This window comes from Sturnira hondurensis, unplaced genomic scaffold (assembly GCF_014824575.4).
Source record: "Sturnira hondurensis isolate 20B ecotype Veracruz unplaced genomic scaffold, ASM1482457v3 Scaffold0014384, whole genome shotgun sequence".
Lineage (NCBI taxonomy): Eukaryota > Metazoa > Chordata > Mammalia > Chiroptera > Phyllostomidae > Sturnira > Sturnira hondurensis.
Window position 1 is genome coordinate 15,537,568 of NW_028087015.1, and position 22,366 is coordinate 15,559,933.

Here is a 22,366-nt window from a genome sequence, read left to right on the forward strand (position 1 = left end):
TATCATCATAAAGAAAACTGGTATAAATGAAAAAATCTATTTCAAATATCTACATCTAAAATTTTAGGCAGTGAAAAAGCACTTCGTTGACAAGGAGTGTGGAATGATGTATGTTAATTGTCAGAAACTGCTGGATGCCTTGCTTAGTTGCCACAAACAAGTTCACATATCAGAACGAACAATACTGCTAAATATTCCTTTTTCCCCATTTTTTTTTGTTAAAACATACTGAGAATAAGAAAAAGAAAAACTGGAAATCCATACATCTTTCAAAAGTTTGAGATCGAAGCAATATTTAGAACCATAGATGAGGAAACACTGCGGCATTGGTGTAATATACACAACGCGCTTCTCTTCTTTAATCTGTAATGTACATCAAATACTTTACAACAATGCATTAACAAAAGGCAAGAAACATCTTGCTGTACAGAGGAACCCCAATGCAACCGGAAGCCTAGAATCACAACGGATGAAGAGAGTAAACAAAGCGTGAGAAGCCGTCCCTCTGATGTGTGTGACCTGTGCTGCCTGCCTCTGTGCTTAGAAGCTTCCCGCCCCACCGCCCCGGCCGCCCCAGCCGCGCCCTGTGTGCCACCTCCGGCCACGCTCAGTACACAGCACTTGTTATCCCTTACAGCGCAAACTAAAAAGGTGTCACAAGGTCATCTTTAGGATCGCTTTAGCTTTCTACTGATGTCCAAGTTACCTTTCGATTCATTTAGCTTTCTAAAATAGATCTTAATATTTCCTTACTGGTTATCACAGCCTTCCTATGGAACAGGCTTTAACAAACTAAATTTGCAGGGAAAAAAAATTTTAAAAAAAAGCAATGTCTTGTGGTATGCATGCACATGCACTGTTCCCGGAGCGCCTCGTGCCGCCCGCCCCTCACACCCAGGAGTCGGGGGAGGCGGGGTAGTGGCTTGTTTCATAGTTCAGTTCACTGTAGGGACGGGCAGCCGAGTAGAAGTCGACATAGTTGCCGGTGGACTTGAGTCCCAGGTGCATGGTATACTCGCTGGCTGGAGGGCGATGGTGGACCTGGTCCTCGAAGAAGGACTCGTCGTAATTTCTTGTGGAATTCTGAAACGGCTGGTAGGTCTCGTAATCTTTTCTGCTGGGCTCCTGTGGGACTGGCTGTGCTGAAACCTGCACGGGAGAGAAGATCCACCTGGGTCAGTCCGTTCCCCCGCCCCACTTCCTCCCTTGTCTGGGCACGCCACCCTCCCTGGGGCGAGGCAGCGCACGTCACCCAGGCGTTCACCAGCATGGCGTGTCCCCAGATATCGCCAGCTACTGATTGCCTGTCTTTTTAGAACATTGGTTCCAGGGTCTACATGCTACCCATTCTAGATCACCTTTTTCAAAAAATAACTATTGTGGTAAAATATTCATAAGATGACATTTACCACTTTAACCATTTTTAATGGTATAATTAGTGGCATCAAGTTCCTCCACAGTGTTGTGCAACTACCACCACCATTCGTTTTCAGAACTTTTTCATCATCCCAAACAGAAACTCTTTCCCCATCAAACATAACTCCCCATTTGCCCCTCCTCCAGCCCATGGTGACCACCATTCTACTTTCTGTCTCCATATGGATTTGAATATCCCAGATACTGCATATAAGTGGAGTCATATCATATTCATCCTTTTGTGTCTGGTTCTTTCACTTAATATCCTTAGGTTCATCCGTGTTACAGCATGCGCATGATGCTTCTTTTGTAAGGCTAATATTCCACGTATGAAGACACCACATTTGCTTATCTCTTCATTCACCGATGGACACCCGGCTTGTTTCCACCTTTGGACTACTTTGTATAATGCTGCAATGAACATGGCACACTAGTATCTATCTGTCTGACTCCTTTCTTTCAAAGGATTAGAAGTGGAACCGCTGGATCTTGTGGTGATTCTGCTTTTTGATGAATCTCCAAACTGCCACAGCAGCTGCACCATTTTACTAGATAAGCTTTTTAAATTACAGAGGTATACAGGAGACGGTACAGAACACAATAGCTGATTCTCATCTTTCCTGACTATCCTCTGTTACAGCCAGGTGTTGCAATCCCAGACAAAGAGACAGTGAAGATGTACAAGGTCTCATGATCACTCAAGGCATCTTCCTGCCAGGGCAGAGAGCTGTGATCAATACCTCTCTTGAGGAATAGGCTTCTTGGTAGTAGGGCCATTCCATCACACCTGCCTCAGTGGACAGGTACCACAGCCTTAGAAAGATACACAGAGAAGCACATAATAAAAAGAGAGAATCCAGTCCAAATTTAGAATAATACACTCTGGAGGGCCCAAATGTTTCCAACTTGATTCAGTTAAGACTTGATGGAACTTGAGAATGCTGTGAAATTATGAAGGCTTTGGTGAGTGGGTGAGGGGTCTTCAGAATTGCCTCATGTCCCCAGCCCACCTCAGTGCTTCCTGCTTGCATTCTTGTCCTCTGCAGGTTGCTATCCTTTTTTAGGGGACCTTTCAAAGGTTAAAGGAATCACAGGAGCCTTTGAGATATGTGAAGTCAAGAATTAGTTCCCTCTGCTTGGCAGAGGCAACAGTAAGACAAAGCATGTTCATGGGCTGATAATTAGCATTTGCATGTGTCAGGGTGGTCTAGCTATCCCTTTCCCTTCTGGGGTTCCTTTCCAAGACTATGTCCCTGAAGTGAGCAGAACTTCCCAAGGCATGGGGTCAAGGCCAGTCCCACAGCTGGTGCTTACAGGCATGCACAAGGCTTTGCTCATGTGCAACAATCAGGGAGGAGGTCTGATGTGAATGATAAAACACTCTTAAAGAAACACAGTTTGATCACTTTCAAGCCAATTCAGTAATTCCCTATTAATTTAACTAAGGTTCAGCATGGAAACGTCCTCCGGAAATCGGTCTTAGTTAATAGATAATGATTTGTAATTAGCACGTTATGTGTAAATGAATGCTTCTAATGGCCTGCACATAATTCTTCTCTCAAGTACATGAAACTCCCTCTGATAGGTAATTGATTTATACTAGTAATCAACCTGTTCTTCAAAGAAAGGGTGAGCTTCATCACAGCTGCCATCCAGTATGCACCACGCTTCTAGTTAGGGGTAGCTGAGTGCATGAGGCTTCTGTCTACCTGTGAAAGTCCACAGAGTGTAGACGTTTGTTGGGCTGAGAGCCTGGCTATGAAAGAGGCATTTGGAACTAATCTGCAATGTGTACAACTAAACCTTGCTAAGACCAAGCTAAGGTGCCCTTTTCTGTTCGCAGAAGAGCTGCGTGCTCATGTAGAGCTTCTCCACTCCAACACTGTGCTGCTACCCAAGCACAGAGCATGCAAAGGGTCAGACTTGGGAGTGTTGGAAAAATTATGCAGGAAGGGAACTAGAATTTACTGTGTTTCTATTTCTTTGGGCACTACACTCAACATTTAACAAATTCTTCTTTATTAATCTTCATATAATCATAAACATATGTATGTATGTGTGTGTCTCCTTCCCTTCTCCCTCCTTCTCTCTCTAGCTCTCTCTCTGTTTCCCTTCTACTTCATTTCCTTCCTTCCTTCCTTCCTTCCTTCCTTCCTTCCTTCCTCCCTCCCTCCCTCCCTCCCTCCCTCCCTCCCTCCCTCCCTTCTGTAATCTGGGTCTAGCTGACTCATGCTTAAATTAGAGAACCATGGTTATAGAGCAGGGAAAATGGGATAAGAGGGCAGGAGAACCTTGTTAGAGTCTTTGCCAGTTCCAAGTTGGGTGACCAGAAGCAAACCTCACCCTTGTCAGTTTCTTTATTTCTGGGAAACTTCTGTTTCTGTCCTGACCACCTGGAAGTGAGACTAAGAAAACCAGCTAGGCACTCAAGATGCTCTTCTGTTGTCATGAATAATAATCAGAATGAAAACACCAAATCCCCTTGTTCACGTTCTAGTTCATGAACAAAGATTCTGTTGCTATCTGCGTATATACAGTTGTATATGCTATTTTTTCTTTATAAGGATGGAATGGACTGGTAGAAACTCAAGAGAATTTTTGGAATGTGTAAGTAGTTACCTCTTAAAATGATGTCTGTAACCTGTTGGTTACATGAAAACCAAGGATCACCAACCTTATTTCCCACTAATGGTTGTTTTGTCTAGGAGTCCTTCAGCTTGGAATTCACTGAAAATACGACTTGAGTCCCAGGTAGTCCCACAGCTGAGCAGCAGCCCCGCCCCTTTTCCTCTGACTCATGAAAAGCCTGGTCCACAGCTATCGCTCAGGCCCCTACCTCACTTGGCCATGAGCTGCTGATGCCTCATCCTCAGAGATCCACCTGAAACCAGTTTCCACCAGGGAATTGCTTCTTCTCTAAGAGGATTCACTGTGCAGTCACCAGCGGATGGCTGTGAAGCCTGTGAGGCCTAGTTGGTAACTAGGACATCCACGAGACTAGAGTGCACAGCAGAGGACAAGTTTTGACACTGAAAGTGAACAAACTCAGACCGCCCCACCTGGTTAAATTGTTCCAGCTGGCCTTTTACCAGCTGAGAGGCTGTGAGGTCACTCTGGGCACCGAGAAATTCCCCCGATGAACACATTCAGAGAATGCAAGGCCAGAGAATCTGAATTATGGATGATGCCGGCAAGGTGGTGTCTAGACCCACCCCGCTGGAAGACAACCAGATTGTCTCCTCTTTCAAATGGTTAGGAAGATCAAACTCAATTTACTTCCCAAGAGGGACCTGAAGGTAGACCCAAAGTTTATTCTAATAAGAGTCCAAAATAAGTAAAACACTTTAGTTTCTTCTCACCAAGTTCATGGCATGTTATAATGATTCCCTTGGACGTTTTTAAGAGGAAAAAACAACCATTTTTGGTTGGCATTCAAGAATTAGAATGGAGTTAACAATCTGATTGTCTACTTCTCTTTGCTGGACCTGCTCGGGGACTAACGAAGGCACTGGATAACGGCCACAGGACTCAGCTCTGCCGACATCTCCCCAGGGCTGACAAGGTGCGGAGCTTGGTACCCATGCCTGAAGGTTCCAGCAGCATTCCCCTGGGACCCTGTGGCCTTGATGTTCCCACTGAGGCTGAGTCAAATTCACTCTGGGGCCCTTGGGGAAAGGGCTACAGTCGGCTGTGCTCTCTCTTGCTGGGGAGATGCCACCTTCGCCCATTAATTCTAATTTTCTTAAATGCTTCGAAGAGGCTGAGGTGAAAAGAATGTGCCCTTACCACCATTATGGGCCGTCCTCTACTTCTAGATTGCAAGCAGTCCTTTGGTACCTCCAGCAGCCACACTATAAGATGCCCGGGACCTCTAGGTCACACCAGGGTGTTTCTTCATTGCCAAAAATAGCAAAATTCCATGAGAGAAGGGCAGAATAGGCTGACTCTGGTGACAAACTTCTCTTGAGCTACCGAAACTAAACACTAATCTACTCTTGGATGCAAACAGGGTCCTATCCCATCCTATACATATCTTTAAAAGCTGGGGACAGTTCACTCACAGTTCCTAATATTTGTTAAAAGAAAAAGGGTGGATTTCCATAAACAGAGGTGGCATTTCCTTACCCTTTTTTTCTATTTTCCCCTGTGTTTGGGCAGGCATCTTGACACGGGAATAGTTGGAGCCACCTGGTAATCTCTGCTGTACGGTTCATTCCCTGACTTATTTATTCATTGGCCTCTTTGCTTTTAGCAATGACTAGAATTGAGAGAGGCCAAGTAGACGCTCGTGATGTGTCAGGAGGGTCCGGGCACTCCCCAGGGTGTTGTAAACAGCACCAGGTGTTTCAGGGGCGGCTGTGCATGAACTGGAAAATTGAGGGCAAAAGGACAACTCCTCTAACCACTCTCCTTTCTCCTGTTGATGGTTGATTAGAGCAAAAATAACTTCAGGTCTAGGAGATACTTTTCATGTCCCCCTCCTCCTTCCCTCAGAAATGGTTCTATTCTACCCACTGGAAGGGGGTCTCTTTCCTTTTCAGAGATGCTGCCCTGGTGGGTGTTGAGAAATGTTCAAAAACAATCCATTGTCCTTCCATGTTGACTTTTATCTGGGGACTGTGATCAAGAAAACAGGTTTTGGGTTTATCTTTTCAGCCCAGCTTTCCTGATGCATGAGAGGAATCGATCAGCAAGAAGCCCATTCTGGCAATGGTTGTTAGTAGCCAACAGGTACAAGGAATGCCATTCTTTCCACGATGATCACACAAGGGGGAGAAAAGTATGAGGCTATTCATCAATGATGGAGCTGAGGCTGTGCCTTTTGGCTTTTATAGTCCCCATAGAAACCGCGGAGCAAATGGGTTTCAATGAATGTTTACTGAATAAAACACACAGGCACAAACTTAGGTCAGTTCTTTAGGTTTCTACCATCCCAGAGCTCCTTAAGCCTGGACAGACACAAAAGTCACTCAGACACTTGAGACAATGTGAGTCTGATGCTGGAGACCTTGGACAAGTTGGGGTTAGGGACAGAGAAGAATCTGTTCTGCATTTCTAACAAGCTCCCGGTGGCGTTGGTGCTGCTGCTTCCACTAGACTTTGAGTTGCAAGGCCCTTTAAAATGCGTTCTATTTAGCTGTTCATATAGAAGTCGATGAGTCTGTCTGGCTAATAAGTATCATTCATAATGAATGCTTTCTTCTGAATGAGAGTTGGCTGGGTTATAGGAACCGCTTAATTCCTGTCTAGTAATTAGCCAATTTGTCTAGTAACCAGCATCTTATGTGTGTGTAATTGGGGCTTGCCTTCTTTCTTTTAGTTTTGCATCACAGTAGAAAGCTTGTTTTCCACCACAAAATAATGTGTGTGGTTGTGGTAAAATCTAAGATTCTTTTCAAATTGGAGGCTGTTATAATGACTGCCACCACCCACATGGGGTGATGTCTGAGGGAAGGGCAGCAGGGAACAGGACTTTAAAAAATTATTATTCTGTAGGCATGCTAGATAGAAGTGAACTTATTTTAACAATTCCAGGCTGTTCACACAAGTAGAAGGGGAAAATAAATAAAAACGTTTTGTGTCTCCTTTACCTGGTTATGTTTGATGTCTTCAGTGGGCGCACCATATGAATTCCTATACAAAGTTGAAATTCCAGTATTTGGAGCTGAAAGCAAAGGGAACAAATGTGTTAGTAAAGAAATCACAATTTCTAATGGAGGACTAATAGTGTTCAAAGCAATTTCTTGCCCTAACCAGCCTGGTTTCTCATGGACCATTCCAAGTGGAAGAAATTCTTTGGCCCCAAACACTTCACTTTGCATACAGATAGTAAGAAAGAAGCATAGTTCTTCTATAAAATCCCCATATTTTGTCAGCCTCCTGCACTAATGTTCAGACTGCAGACAGGGTCAGGGCAGGTGCGACAAACAGATGGTCATTTTGCAGGTTTTATGGCCTTCCTTTCTGGTGAAAACTCGGAGATAATGAAAGCTTGTCACTTGCACTGAAGCATGCAGGAATCTGTATCAGCAGCTTTGTTTTCAGCAGGAGAGTGACAAGAATGAAATTTCTAATTTGAGCTCGCAGAAGCTCCCGGCCATCTCTCAGGCAGTTCATTTCTCAAAGGCCCGAAGGACAGGCGGGAAGCACCACCTGCCTGTGCCTGGCGCGTCTGGGAGGCTGTGGCTTTGGAATCCTGTGAGACAGACACAGGAGCCCCCATTCTGCCTTGTGAGCAGCCTAGTTGAAAGGAAAGGATGTCTCTTCTAGTTACTGGCAGCTTCCAAAGGCCTTGGTGGGGTGCTCATCTGCCCACTTCCTCACCTGGAACCAATGAGGCTCATGCCACAGGCCCAGAGGAAGGGCCCCGTGTACCAACCCCTTCATAGCAAGGATAAGGTTATGATTAAAGACAGATCTTGAAAACATTTTTGTACGAGCCACTGGGGTATAAAACACTCTAGAAATAAAGAAGGACTTATCTTTTGCTTCCAGTATCTACGGGATAATGAAACAGGACGACACACCATCTCTTCTGTCATAGAGACAGGCCAGTCTAGACACAAAGTCAGTGTAACCTATCATCTCACCTGCAGTTATTACTAAGAGCACATAATAGCTGTGCAATAAAGCTCCACTCGGGAAATTGTATTTGAGCAGTGAGGGATGAAAGCCTACTTTCGATTTTAAGCACCACTCAGACAGACTCCTGCTGAATACACACCACTTCTGATTGTATCACTGTGAAAACAACCATCCGTGCCAGGACCAATGCTCTAGATGCCTCTTTGAAGGCCCAGCTTCTGCTCTGCCCAACCCTGCTTCCCCAGTCCATCCTTTCCCCAATAGCCAAGTGGGCATCTTGTTAGACAAATTGGATTATGATAAAAAGCCAAGCTCCCTATTATGACCTATGAGGCTCTGAATGATCTGGCCTCTGCCTAACTTTCTGCAGCATCTCTCACTCATCTTCCCTTGTTTGGGGAGCCCCAGCTATGCTGGCCTGCTTTCCTAGCTTGAGCCTGCCAAGTTTATTTTGCTTCAGGGATGTTGTACTTACTGGCTAATCCTGCTCCCTGGAACTCGCTTCCCCCAGACTCTGGACTGCCTCTCCTTGCTGATGGGTAGGTTTCGGCTCAAATGTTTCCCCTTGAACTTGTCAGATAAAGTAACCCCAGGCACTAGACACCCTCTATCTCATTACCTTGTTTATTTTCCCTATCATGCTCAACACTATGTGTTATTACCTTCTTGGTGAGTTTGTTCTATTGTTTATCTTGTGTATTTGCTTTCATGTATGAGAGCAGAAGCTCTGTGAGGACAGAGATCGGTCTGTCTTGATACCTTTGTAGGCAACCCCAGCATCTGGGACAGTGCCTGGCCTCAATGGATGCTCACAGAATGGATGCTTTATTTGCTGAATGAATGAATCAATGAATATGAATAAACCTAAGAAACTTGCCTTCAGAGCTACAATTTGCTGATGGAAAATGTCGCTTCAAGAATAAGGTGAAAAAAATTTCTTTTGGAATAAAATACAATTTTATTTGGTAGACCATGCGCTATCATAGCCCCAGCTTCCCTCCCTGTTGTGTTTGTGGCTTCTGGGCTAAGCTGTCTCTCCTGAAGTTCCTTCCTCCTGCTCTCTGTCCACTTCACCCATTTGGAGGAGACTGTGCAGCTGAGACTGAACTTGTGTCCTTTGCAGACCCGTGAAACAGACGCCTTCATGAATGCTCTGCTCCTGCAAGCAGAGCTCAGAGGAGACTCACAGGTAAGTGCCTTTCCATCTTTTATAGGCCCCTGTTTCCAACCAAATCAGCATATTAAAGATTAGAACAGCTTTCAAAGGCAAGAGAGACACTGACAAAAACAGACTGGACCATTTGATGTGAAGGCATTTGGGAAGCTTAGAGTGCAGGGCAAAATCCCCCAGTGAATTTTTAAAGTCAGCCTGTGTAGCTGCCAGGATCACACGGCCCTCCTGTGATGTGTGCTTCTCAACACGTAATATTCCCAGGGGATTATGAAGGCAAGAAAAAGCCATAACAGCCCTGCACGCCTGAATGAGCAGCTGACTTTGGCTTCCTGAAGACTCCTCTGTGGCAAAGAAGCACTAAAGAGAGAGACATCTTAAGAGACTCCATCTAAGTGAGAAAATGAATCCAGAAAAGGGGGTGCAGGGAAGCCTGGAATGAGAAAACCTAAATGGATCTATATTTCTAAGACATCACAGATGAGACTATAACCTAGGCAAAGAACTGCCTCACTTAAGCTTTTCCATCGTTGGATTTTGAGGGTGAAGCTTCCCATGGTTTTCCCACAGCAGAAAGAATGTTTACTTTGGGGAAAATGGTAAGACATACTCATCCATTGATGCCTTAGAAATGAGGAAGTGGCCATTTTTCAGGTTTTCAACATGCTGAACTCGGTGTCCTCTGGAATTACTGGTGAATGAGAGAAAGTAGTGCTCCTGATGAGGAGGTCCTACGAAATCTGATCTGCAAGTAAACACTGGAATGATGGGCACGTGAGGAAGTATGGCAGAGTGGAGGTTGGCAATTCATCCCTTCCATTCCTCTACGGTTTGCTGGCTCCCACCCCGTGTGGGCGAGGGCTTATTCAAACCACTGTAGAAAGTGGTGAATGTCACCACCTGTCTCACCACAACACCCTGATCTCCATTTACCTCATCGCCGATACTCCCTCATTCACACCGCCATCACTGTACCTCCTCCGTCACCAGCAGCAGCACCACCACCGTCTGTCACCATCATCGATACGATAATAATGACTACCTCTCACACAGTTAGGTTTAAGGGAACCTTCCTGTGTAAACGTGTTGTTCAATAAAGATAGCAGTGTCCCTCTAGGCTTGCTACATGATTGATCGTGTATTATTAAATTGCATTTTTAAATTAAGTAGAGCAAAGCTGTGTGAGCCTCTATATAAGTTTGAAAATTTACACATATCAAAGTTTGAAAATTCACATGATCTCAATACTAGAGTTGTTGAGATCCCTGCTATTTTCTAGGAAAACTACACATCAGAAACATATTAGATTTTATTTTTAGATTATTATGTGTGCAGGGCATGATTATCTACCACTGGAATTATCTTAACATAAACACTCATATTTAAAAGCCTTTTGAATGATTCCACTGGGCAAGAAAGTTCAAGAGAAAAGTTAAATAACAATGCAGGCAATTTCATAATTTTTCTTATGATTAAATCATCTCAATTTATCATCCCAGGCTGCCCGTGAGGTGGCTACCTCAGGCAATAATAGTTGCAAAATGGATGGGTCAGGTGAGTTTAGTGTCCCAACTGCTGTGGAGCCATCCGAGCAAATCAGATTGTCCGCTCAATGTGGTGACTCTAGGGACTCAGCATCTGCATTCACAACTTCCCTTGTTCCTCAGCTGGGTGACATCGATGGGGGAAAAGCCAGTGAATGAAAATGATAAGGTGCATCCTGGGTAACAAGCTCAGTTCTCCCATCCAGGCGACGGTTCAGGAGTGAGGTTGAGACATTTGCTTTGTAACTCTGCACCTGGAGGCAGAGTGGCCACCTAGGAGTGGGGATCCTGAGCATCTATTGACTACGCCTCTCTCTGTGGAGCCGTGCAGAGTTACTTGGGGAGACACTGCCTCTGGGGTAAGTACAGTTACCATTAGAAATATTTTCTTAGCTATTCTCGTCTGGAAGAAATCTTCATAAATCATCCACCTCATCTATTCTGCTTCCCTGCAGGTCTGCACCTAAATAGTAGAGAAACGCATCCCATGCTTTTAAGGTTTTTCTGATAACAGGGCCTCAGTGTGTGCTTAGAGTCGAGCTCTTTGAACCCCAGTTTAATGACTGGCCCAATCTGGCCCTGTTTTGTTAAAGCCTTTTGTTAAAGCCTGTTCCTCGTGGCCAGTTTTCAGGAGGGACACATCTCTATATCTACGTGGCAAAGAAGGGTATGAGTCCTGAGAGATCCTGGTGACTCTGGCAGCTCTGTTTCCAAGGCATAACCCCCTCCGCATCCATACCTGGAGGAGGGGCAAATGAGGGTGGAAGGTAGTGCGTGGAGAGCCTGGAGGGGCTGAGGAATGTGAAAGGCAAAACCTTGCCCCAAGGAGAGCTGCACAGAGTAAAAACAGAGTCAAGGTCAAGTCTGGATATTGAACTCCCTGGGCAGGGCACATTGCAGGGGTGGTAATGGGCACCCATTTGGCCTCCACAGAGTACCAGCTGATGAGACAGGAGAGACAATGGGTATGATTGGGGCAGTGAAGGATGAGGAGCATGAAAGATCAAGTCCTCCTCAGGGAAATTGTGGTCATTGGTTCTAATGAATCTTCTTGGGAGTTCAGTTTCAAGGTAAAAGGGGAAAATGTCTCAACAGAAATGGATTTCCCTTAAATTCCCTTCCTTTGCCGTCTTCCCTATTCCTCTCCTCCCTCCCCTCCTTTCCCATCCCTCTTCTCCCCTCCCCTTTCTTTGATTTTTTTATCCCTTTGCTCCTCCCTTCATCGCTAATGGGCAAAGCTTGATATGCCAACTAAGAAGAAACCTGTGATGACTTCTGCCTCTAATTTGAGAGAATATCAAGAGCTGGGCAAGTGGGAGGAAAGGGGTGGATAAAGAAAGACTGATACTAACCTGTATAGAGGACATCTTCTCTTGGCTATTTTGCAATGCTAAATTTTTACACCTCAGGCTTAATCTCCTCATCTCCAATCCCCGGGGGTTTTTACTGTCAAGCTCGCAAGTGACCTGCTTGCCGCTAAGCCCTGCTGGGCTGTCAAGCACAGCTTGAAGTCTGATGTCCCAGTCTTCTTCCCTGCCCCAGATCTAGCCACCAGCTCCGAGGGGGTAACACACAGGGTGGAGCTCACCTGTCATGGTGTCTTTCCTGGAGGTGTGCTCTCCTTTCGTTCCGTGGTAGGTGGCGTTGCTGCCAGTGGACTCGTAGTCTGTTTTCCTTTCTTTGAGGCTGATCATTTCCCGGGGTGAAGCTGGGGCACTTGCTGCATAGAAAAATCAAAAGGCTGACTTTCTGAGTCTCATTTCACAGCATGGATAGTGCTCCACATGAACAGTTAAGGTCATAGATACACCTGGCTTGCCATATGTCAATATGTGGGCATGGACCTTGTCTTTGCGTGCAAAGGTTTCCTTGTCTTTACTCATTTCCTTACCCTGCGTCATTTGGTGTTTTGTAGTTAAGGGGGCACATGATGCTGAAGGCAAATAATTAAGAACTCTATCCGGGGGCCATCATTTTTAGAGAGACATTCGGTGGGAACATGACCTGCTCAAGGTGTATGGGACAGTTTTAAGAGTGAGAAGGTTTACTTCTCTTTCTTCTCATTTTCTCTCTCTCTCCCTTCCTTTCTTCTATCTTCCTCCCTTTTTAAATTATGTGTCTCAGAGGAGCAATTGCTGATATTGAAGAATCTCTGATTAATATAAGTACTTAAAATGAAATAAGTTGTACTTAAATACAAAGTCACCCAGAAACTCCCCTAAAGGATGACAAAGGAAGCAACTCTCCACACAGGGTGATCTATGGAGCCGAAAGACTCCAGCCTGCAAAGACCCACCTGCTGGGGTGGGCTGGGGGCAGGGTGTGGGGACGGTTCCTTCTTCATGATGGGGCAGCATCTTGCTCCAGCTCTTTTGATGAGTGCCCCCAACAATTGGTCACCTATACCTTGCACCTCGGCCAGCCCTTCGACACTTGGTGGACCCTGGAGAGTGAGCCCTGTCACCCCTTTGTGTCTCCATTTCTACAGTGATAGACTGTGATTAGGGGAGTCCCCTGGGAATTCCATGATTCTTTAACAAACTGGCCCCAGAACACAAAAAAGGCTGAACTTGGAGGTAAAGGACTAAATGAGAAGAGGTTTAGTTTTCTTGAAAGATGGGATGAACTGGGAGGAACTAAACAGCCCTGTCAATGAAGAGATGTGGCGCAGGGTGCACAGTGTGCCTGTGCGTGCTGTGCACCCCACTCTGTGGTTGCCCTTACGTTGCTCTCCATGCTCCTTGAGATGCCACTCCCATCTGGAGCTTACTCAATTGCATCTGACTCCGTATGAGCTCAGCAAAATACGGTTCTGCCTCAAATCCTTGCCCAGCTTCCTGTGTTTGGGGCAGTGCTTCAGAAACTTGTCTAACCTTGAGACTCACCTGAGATCTTAGGGATTCCAGGACTAAGCCCCCAATTGTTGGGCTCTGAACTTTCAGGAAATAGACCTAGGAATTCATATTTAACAAGCAGACTTGGTGATTATTAAGGCCAGGGGAACTCTGGGGAACTTTGATTTTTAGGATAAAGCCCTTTTTCCTTGGCTAGTGTCCATGCTCCTCCCCAGTCAAGCCTCAGTTTTCCCTGAAGCTTATCATTCACACTCTCCGCAGAATCCCTCAGTGGGTTAGCCCACTGGGTAACCTTGCTCCCTGAACATATCCCTCTTTTCACTCTCTGAATCACTGCTTCATTTAATCAAATTCAGTATCTCCTATGTGAAAATCCCTACTTTAGACACGGGGAGACAGAAACATGAGTTGCATCACAACTCGTGTTTCTAAACCAGAGGAGCTCCCAGCCAGGTGAGGAGATGTATGTGCAAATAAACCAGAATAAAAGACTGGTACTCAGATGTCACAGCCAGATGCTAGGAGGTAAACAAAGGGCATTTGCATCACTTCCTGTCTCCTGAAAAGCTGCAACTCACTTCTCAAACCTATCACAAGAGAATCAAGGCTCAACGCTGAGGTCTTGAAACTCTCAGAGGTTTCCAATTCTGGGCTGTCCATCGGGAGTAATTGCTTGGAATACTTTGAAAAATACAGATGCTTGAGGTCCACTGAAACCAGCTGGACCAGAATCTCTGAGCGTAAACCCAGTGGGAAGACAGGGAAAGAAACCACATTTGCTCCATGTAAATCAACCAGACTCTGCCTAGTCCCATGTATTCTCAGAGCCTTCTTGACTGTGTCCCGCTCACCTCCTGCACCGGCTGCCCCTCTTTTCTGTTCTCCATTGTTCTTTCCTGGGAGAGTCCCTTGCCTGCCCTTGCTCCTTTGCTTCTAGGTCTTTCTGCATGAAGGCTAGCCATTTATTAGTCACTGCCAGGCAATCGCAAAGAGACAATATTTTGGAGCCTGTTGACCAAAGTTTTTGAAATTAGAATCTAATATTGCACAGATGGTGGGGTTTATTAAACTACATCAAGTGTGTAATTATCTCCTGAGACCTCACACACAGTGGTCTCTGGTAAACCTGGGTGATACTCTGGGAAAAATCGTATCATGCCCACAAGTGTTTATTGGGTGTCTTTGATGGGTCTGGCCTAGGGAACACCAGGCAAAGCCTTAACTGAATGGCTGGGATGTTAACATCCTGATAAGGTGCTGCTGCTCCTTCTGGCACCTTCCAATCTATTAGAGCATTTTATCTTCCTGATGCTGGTTGGTTCTTAGCAATTAAAGTTTTTAAAAAGATACCATCCTTGTACTTGCCAGACTCATTGCGTTTTATTTTTTTAAGAAGTATGGAAATAATTTGCTGTGCTTCTGAGATAGGCAGAAGTTTCTCCAGTCACATGGGCGAGGGTCCTGGCTCATCTACGGTAGGACTAAATGTTAGGACCAGTAAGACCACACTAAAGAATATAAGCTTTCATGGGGTTGGGAGAGGGTCATTTATTTCCATCAAGTATTTCCCATTGATTTCTAATTTTCCTCATCTTCTCCACAGTGCAGTGAGGGGCAGAGTTTTATGACAAGTGTTCTCAAGGAGAGAGGGGCTTCTGCTGGGGCATGTTCTCTATCATGCCCTGTGAGTAGTGGCTCCTGAAATTATTTCCTCAGCAGTGAGAGGGCAGCAAAGAGTAGGGAGGGGATTTCTTTAATAAAAGCCCATACAGGTGTGTGTGCTTGCACATGTGTGTACACGTGGGCACACATGCAGGAGCACCTATATGCACATATAGTCATGTATTCATCCTTCTCACAATGGAACCACAATGCAAAAATCAAATGACAAGTTTGAGTAAAACCACAATAAATCCTGTGTCCCATATATACCAAACAGTGTGCTCATATGTTTCTTTAGTGTTTCCCTAATCTTTGGCATTATATGACATGATTGAAAAAGGGTATAAAAGTAAAATATCTTTAGAAATAAATAAAAAATGTTAGTTCAAAAGCAGTGAGAAGGTGACAAAATTAGAAAAACATACATGGCTTAAAGATTATGCTTGGTTGTAATATGAATTTGTCCATCATTTATCTGCTGGTTTAAAGGTAATAATAGAAAGCTGATCAGTAATGAAATCTTCAAGGATGTAGTTCAAATGTATATCATTCCAAATGAAGAAATAGCATGTTCTCTCTCCCCTATTCTGTTATCCCATTTATAATTGATAAAGTGAAACTCAAATTGTTTTCAGTTGGAAAAACATCCACGGAAAACCCTGACTTGAAAACACCTGACAGTTTTCCTTATCTTTGTTCCTCACTGAATGTAGGTCTGTGATCTGCATTTCATGGCCATGACACCTGTGAGAGATTTTCAGGAATCTGTTAGAGATTTGTTCTGAGTCTGTGGTAACATAAAGTTGTCATGGCAATAGAAAAAAACAGAGTCATTTGATATTTTTAGCAAATGTCACAATGGGGAAGGCTCTCTTCTCTGTGGGGGTCAGCTAAAGGGCTAGGAAAGAGGGAGATCAAACCTGGCTGACTCGGGGCATCTCTTACCTGAGCGGTTGTTGGGAGACACGCGCACAGGGGAGATGGAGGGCGTGCGGGAGGAGGAGTAGGGTCTTTGCCGATCCCTCTCGATGGTTGAAGATGAGGCTACAAAGTGATATTGTGACCATCCATCCTGCAAAGACAGCATGCTTCTATTAAGTGGGGAATGCAGAGCGATTCTTCACTTGCTGATGTTTCCAAGTTCCTCGCATTTGAATTTGCAAATCATTTCTGCAATCTGTCAGAGGCAATCATGGAGCTCTGTGCCATCATCAAGGTTAACAGAGACAAGTGTGAATTGAGACCCACCTCCTGCTCCCTCCAGACAGGCTGACACAGGAGAGCCTGCTTTCCTGCCCAAATGTGGAATAAATAGTCTCTTGGCAAACCTGCTCTGGCCAGAAGCTTTTATTTAAATGAAAATATCATGCTCAGAATGTTGAATGATCTTGAAACTGTGTCTTCTTTGCCTACCTGGTTCCAGCTCTTCCTGGCTCTCTTTTCAACCACCTTCCAAAAGGGTTTACACTTTCGTTCACAGGGCCAGGTGCCAGGCAGCATTCTCCCTCCTGGGTTGTCTCCCCCCCATTGTGCTGAGCTTCCTTCTCTGTCACAAATGCCCAGTCCCTGCCTGCTCAAAGCCTTCAGCGTGTATTCATGCTTTCACTCTCATGTTCTCTGCTTTGCCCCAGAAATTACAGTTTTCAATTCAGAGCATATCCAAAATGCATCCTATCAAACTGATCCTCCATTAAGCCTTCCAGTATCAAGTTAATACATGAAAAGCATATAGGCTGTCTTTCATGATAGAAATGATACAAATACATTATGGATAATTTTGTGAATTTAGAAAGCATAAAGAAGAAAATAAAAATAGCCAACAATCCACTCCCCTTTCCCTGAGATGTCCTGAGAGGATGTCACAGCATTTCCTTCCAGTCTTTTTCTTCTTCAAGCCAAATTTATTTCTACTAGAGTAACACACCATATAGCACTGGCAGTACACACAGAAGAGCAGACACTGCCCCACCCCCAATTCCTGCCTCACAGGGGTAACCATTTCCAACTCTATTAGCTTTTTCTTGTTATGATAATATTTAGACATTTAAGGGACTCAATGGGACATACTTTGGGGTTAATAGGCAGTGGCTCAAGAAGTTGTTTCAGTCAAAAGTTTGGATTCTTCGGTCATGAATAAGTGTTGGGTTGGCCAAAAAGTCTATGTTTTTTTTCCCATAAAATAAAAGACATGTTCTTCATTTTCACCAACAACTTTACTGATCTGGATATTTTGAGATGTCAGCTATCTGTTGTATGGTATGATGGTGATTATTCTTAGTTGTCCTGATTTGATCAATATCAAGTTCAGTTGGTCTACCCAACCATGCAGCCTCATCCAGCAAGAAACTTCACAAGCCACTTTTGGCACATTCAATCAGCCCCAGCATCTTCTCCATACACTGAATAAATCTGTGTGTGTGTGTGTGTGTATGTGTGTGTGTTTCAGTTGTATTTTTAGCTTTCTTGAAATAATAAAGCATAATATTCCAACAATGTTGCATATTTTCTTCCACCTTCAATATTAAAATGGCTACACAGAAATCCACCAATTTTGATGTTTTTTTAAAATTTACACTGCTATGACAGCTGTCACAACACAATCTAACAAAATTGTTTCAAATGGAGATAAAGTCAACTAAGTGCTCCTAGAGCCATCTTACAGAAAAAAATCAAACAAACTGACTTTCAGCCAAGATGGAGGTGTAGGTGGACACACTGTGCCTCCTTGAACAACCAAAATAAGGACAGCAATAATCTAGAAACAAAATAACAACCAAAACTGAGAGAAAATTATACTGTATGGAAGTCCGACAACCAAGGAGTTAAAATACACACATTCATCTAGACTGGTAGGTGGGGCAGAGTCAGGTGGCCGAGCAGAGAGGGGTTGCTACACAGGAAGCGGTGACACTGGGCGTGCAAGGCACCCAGGGTGTGCAAGATGGCACCGGGCAGACTCTGGGCACCCAGGCAGTGGCTGGCAGACCCCAGGCATGGGGTGGCAACGGGCAGACCCAGAGAGTCTGCGATTAAGAAGCAGGGAAATGTGTGCAAGGTGGCTGGCTGACTGGGCAGCAGTGCCACACTCATGTGCAGATAACTGGGGAGCGAGACAGATTGAGCAACCCTGGGTCCTAGCACTGGGAAATAAAACCTCAAAACGCTGATTGGAAATACGTGTTGGGGTTGGGGCGCAGGGAGAGACTCCAAACCTCACAGGAGAGTGTTGGAGAGACCCACAAGGCCCTAGAATACACACAAGCCCACCCACATGGGAATCAGCACCAGAAAGGCCCAGTTTGCTGGGGGAAGCAGTGGAAGGAACTGAGGTGCAACAGAGAGAAGAGCAAAGCGCCACCGTTCCCTCTTGGACCCGCCCCCACATATGGTGTCACAACCCAGCAACGTGGGCTGCCCCACCCTGGTTAACACATAAGGCTCTGCCCCTCATAGGTAACAGGCACAAACAGACCAAAACATTATGGTTCAAGCAGAAGAACAGCTCAAAGCCCTAGAGCCAATACTTCTAAGTGATAAAGAGATAGTCAACCTATCAGATGCAGAGTTCAAAACACTGGTGATCAGGATGCTCACAGAACTGGTTGATTTTAGTCACAAATTAGATGAACAAATGAAGGCTACACTAAGTGAAATGAAGGGAAATGCACAGGGAACCCATAGTGATGGGAAAGAAACTGAGACTCAGATCAGTGGAGTGGATCAGAAGGAAGAAAGAAACATTCAACCAGAACAGAATGAAAAAACAAGAATTCAAAAAGATGAGGAGAGGCTTAGGACCCTCCAGGACATCTTTAAACGTTCCAACACCCGAATTAAAGGGGTACCAGAAGGGGAAAAGAAACAGCCATGAGTGGAAAACTTATCTGAACAAATAATAAAGGAGAACTTCCCCAGTCTGGAAAAGGAAATAGACTTCCAGGAAATCCAGGAAGCTCAGAGAGTCCCAAAGCAGGTGGACCCAAGGAGGAACATACCAAGGCACATCATAATTACATTAGCCAAGATTAAAATGGAGAGAATCCTAGAAGCAGCAAGAGATAAGGGGACAGTCACCTACAAAGGACTTCCCATCAGACTGTCAGCGAATTTCTCAAAAGAGACCTACAGGCAAGAAGAGACTGGAAAGAAGTATTCCAACTCATGAAAGGCAAGGACCTATATCCAAGATTGCTCTATCCAGCAAAGCTTTCATTTAGAATGGAAGGGCAGATAAAGTGCTTCTCAGATAAGATCAAATTCAAGGAGTTCATCATCACCAAGCCCTTATTATATGAAATGTTAAAGGGACTTATCTAAGAAAAAGAAGATAAAAAACATGTATAGTAAAATGACAGCAAACTCACAATTATTAACAGCCACACCTAAAATAAAAACAAACTAAGGAAACAACTAGAACAGGAACAGCACCACAGAAATGGAGATCACATGGAGGGGTAGCAACAGGGGAGTGGGAGGAGGAGAGGGGGGCAAAGGTACAGAGAATAGATGGTAGGTAGAAAATAGACAGGGGGAGGGCAAGAATAGTATGGGAAATGTAAAAGCTAAAGAACTTAAGACACATGGATGTGAACTAAAGGGCAGGGAATGTGGGTGGGAAAGGGTGTGCAGGGTGGAGGGGAATGAAGGGGGGAATGGGACAACTGTAATAGCATAATCAAGAAAATATATTTTAAAAAATCAAACAAACTTTTTGGCCAACCCAATAATAATACTGCATATCCTACTAAAGGTGAGCAAGGTACTTTATATCAGAATATCAGCTAATACTTAGTATTTGATAGGTTCTAAGACAAAAGGAGACTACTAGATATAAATTTGATGAAACCCTAGGTTTGGTTTTATTGGCAAGATATCAATGGATTACTCAGCATCACCATGTTACATATGCTTTTGGAGATATATCTTGCTCTGCAGTTCATATTCCATGATGTTTATATTACTGTGGGACCATGTAAGTACTTATGCCTCTGGAAATGTCAAGGACATGGGTGTAATAATAAAACTATATACAAAGGAAGAAACTTTTATAAGGACACAACCCAAAAGTTTTCAAATCCTTTGTAAGACCCAGTTCTGAGAATGCTAATGTATGACAGAAATGTGATCTTGCCAGTAACTTGTCTGTGCTTGATGGGATTGACAGATAGCAGAGGATGATGAGGAGTGTGTAAGAAGCACCAAGAAAGCCATCTGAGTCAGACACCTCTGCATACGATGTGCCTGTGGACACGGAAGCTTCGAATGGAGCTGGGGGTCCTAGGAGAAGCTTAGGGAACAGGGCAGAAGGATCCCTCCCAAGGCTCTTGATTCAAGCAGTTTTCTGTGTCACAGCTTGGGAGCCTCTGGAGGTGCAGGAAGAGGAGCTCTGGTTACTTTTCCATCTCTATCTTCCTCTCACTCACAGATGCAGAGTGAAAGGTGCAATGCAATGACCGAAACAAGGAACTCTTAACACTGCTACATTCAACAATGCCTAGAAGAGACCTTACACTTTTAATTGGGATGGTGGTACATACTTGCAGATGTCATGGAAAACTGTAACACTGGATGTTATAGACCAGGGTACAGATCAACCAACACCTGTTTTACTTATTCGGAAGAATCAATTACCTTGAGGATAAATACACTGCCCTTCCACATCTTTTACTGCATGAAATTCTTCATCATTCAATTGAAAAAAACTGTTTTGCTTTCTAAAGAACAAGGGAAATGAAGACATATTCTCTTTAGGAAAGTTATTACCAAGGTAGCACTTCTTTTACCCAAATAGCCATGTAATACTTGTTATCTAGACAGCTTGCAATCAATTTATTACTCATTTACTTTCCCCAGAAAGGCTTGAAAGGGGTTTACATAAACACATACACCCTGGGCATGTAGCTTTGAAGTCATTATTTGCCTCTTTGATCACTACTTTTTTCCCTTAAAGTGTTAACTCAACGTAGATCAGAGAATTTTTCCTGAATTCTATTTTACGGGGTGTTTAACCACAGCTCCCTTTTGCATCGACCCTTGACCACGGGATTAGAGAAGACAGCTGAGGGAAGAACTAGGGAAGGGCCGTTAATCCTTACTATTGATGACAAGGAACTCTTTTTGTGTCTCCTGGTCCCCTCCAGCAGAACAACCCAGAATTTGTGCCCCTCAACTCAAAACCCAGCCAAGCTGTCAAAAGTGTGATATGATATCTGTGCCTCAAATTGGTTTTTACTTTTAATGCAGTAAACTTAAAACTGGAGGTTGTTAAGTTGTTTCAAGTATATAGAGATAGAAATCCAAAAGAGAAGAAAAGTTCAAAGTCATTGAACTTTAAATTGCCACAAGGAATAATCTGATTTTCTTTATCTTCCCCTTTTACCGTCCTTCCACTGGTTTCAGCTTCTGTATAAAAGTTCCTAATGTGTTTCTTTATGACACTGTATTATTCCCCCAAGCTACTATCGTCCATTTTGTACTTTCAATGGCCCAGAATGCACGGGAATAAAGGCAATGTTCTCCACAGCCTCACAACCACCGGTCTTCATGGTATGTCTGCAGATCTTCCCCTTAAGTATTTTGAGGTCCCTGAATTTTTAACAATCTCCATTTTGTTTTTTCAACCATCCTGCAATCAGCTCCAATAAAACTGTGTTACCGGAGAGACTCCCACTAACAGAGTTCAGATGATAGGGGGCTATCCGAGAGTCTCAGACTGGCCTGTGTAAGGTGAGTGTAACACATACTTGCCCCAGAGCTTCTTACTCTGGACACTTTGCAGGATCTTCCATTAAGATCAGCACATGCATTCACTAGGTTTTTGTGCAGAGGATGAGCTAGTGCTGTTTGTTGAGACTCAAAACTGTTTGCCTTGGGTCTGTCGATGGAGAGGTGAGATTAGAAATCTGTCAGGAGTCAGCCCTTTGCCCAGTGCACACTGGTATCATAATTATTGGTAAGCTCTGTGTCAGTTGCTTTTTCATAAATAAAGGTCAAAATGACTCACTCGGCTTGGAGAGTTTTAAAAATAGTATGCTTGGGGCCACGGGCCCTGAGATTTTGTTTAAATTGTTCAGCGTCAGGCCTGGCCACTGGCATTTGTCAGGGCCTCCAGGCAATGCTAACGAACAGCACCA

The 22,366-nt window shown here is 44.3% G+C and overlaps 1 protein-coding gene across 3 annotated transcripts in view; it reads right to left on the reverse strand.

Moving 5' to 3' along the window:
* Positions 1-225: 225 nt before the first annotated feature.
* CTNND2 (catenin delta 2) overlaps positions 226-22,366 on the reverse strand; it is an 837,284-nt gene continuing 815,143 nt past the window's right edge. For all 3 annotated transcript variants that reach the window (XM_037063010.1, XM_037063012.1, XM_037063011.1), the window contains 4 exons: positions 16,179-16,305; positions 12,305-12,436; positions 7,008-7,081; positions 226-1,149 (listed from right to left, as the gene is read on the reverse strand). In XM_037063010.1, the coding sequence (XP_036918905.1) occupies positions 889-1,149; positions 7,008-7,081; positions 12,305-12,436; positions 16,179-16,305 (594 nt within the window). In that variant the 3' untranslated portion in view covers positions 226-888. The remainder of the gene's footprint in view (positions 1,150-7,007; positions 7,082-12,304; positions 12,437-16,178; positions 16,306-22,366) is intronic.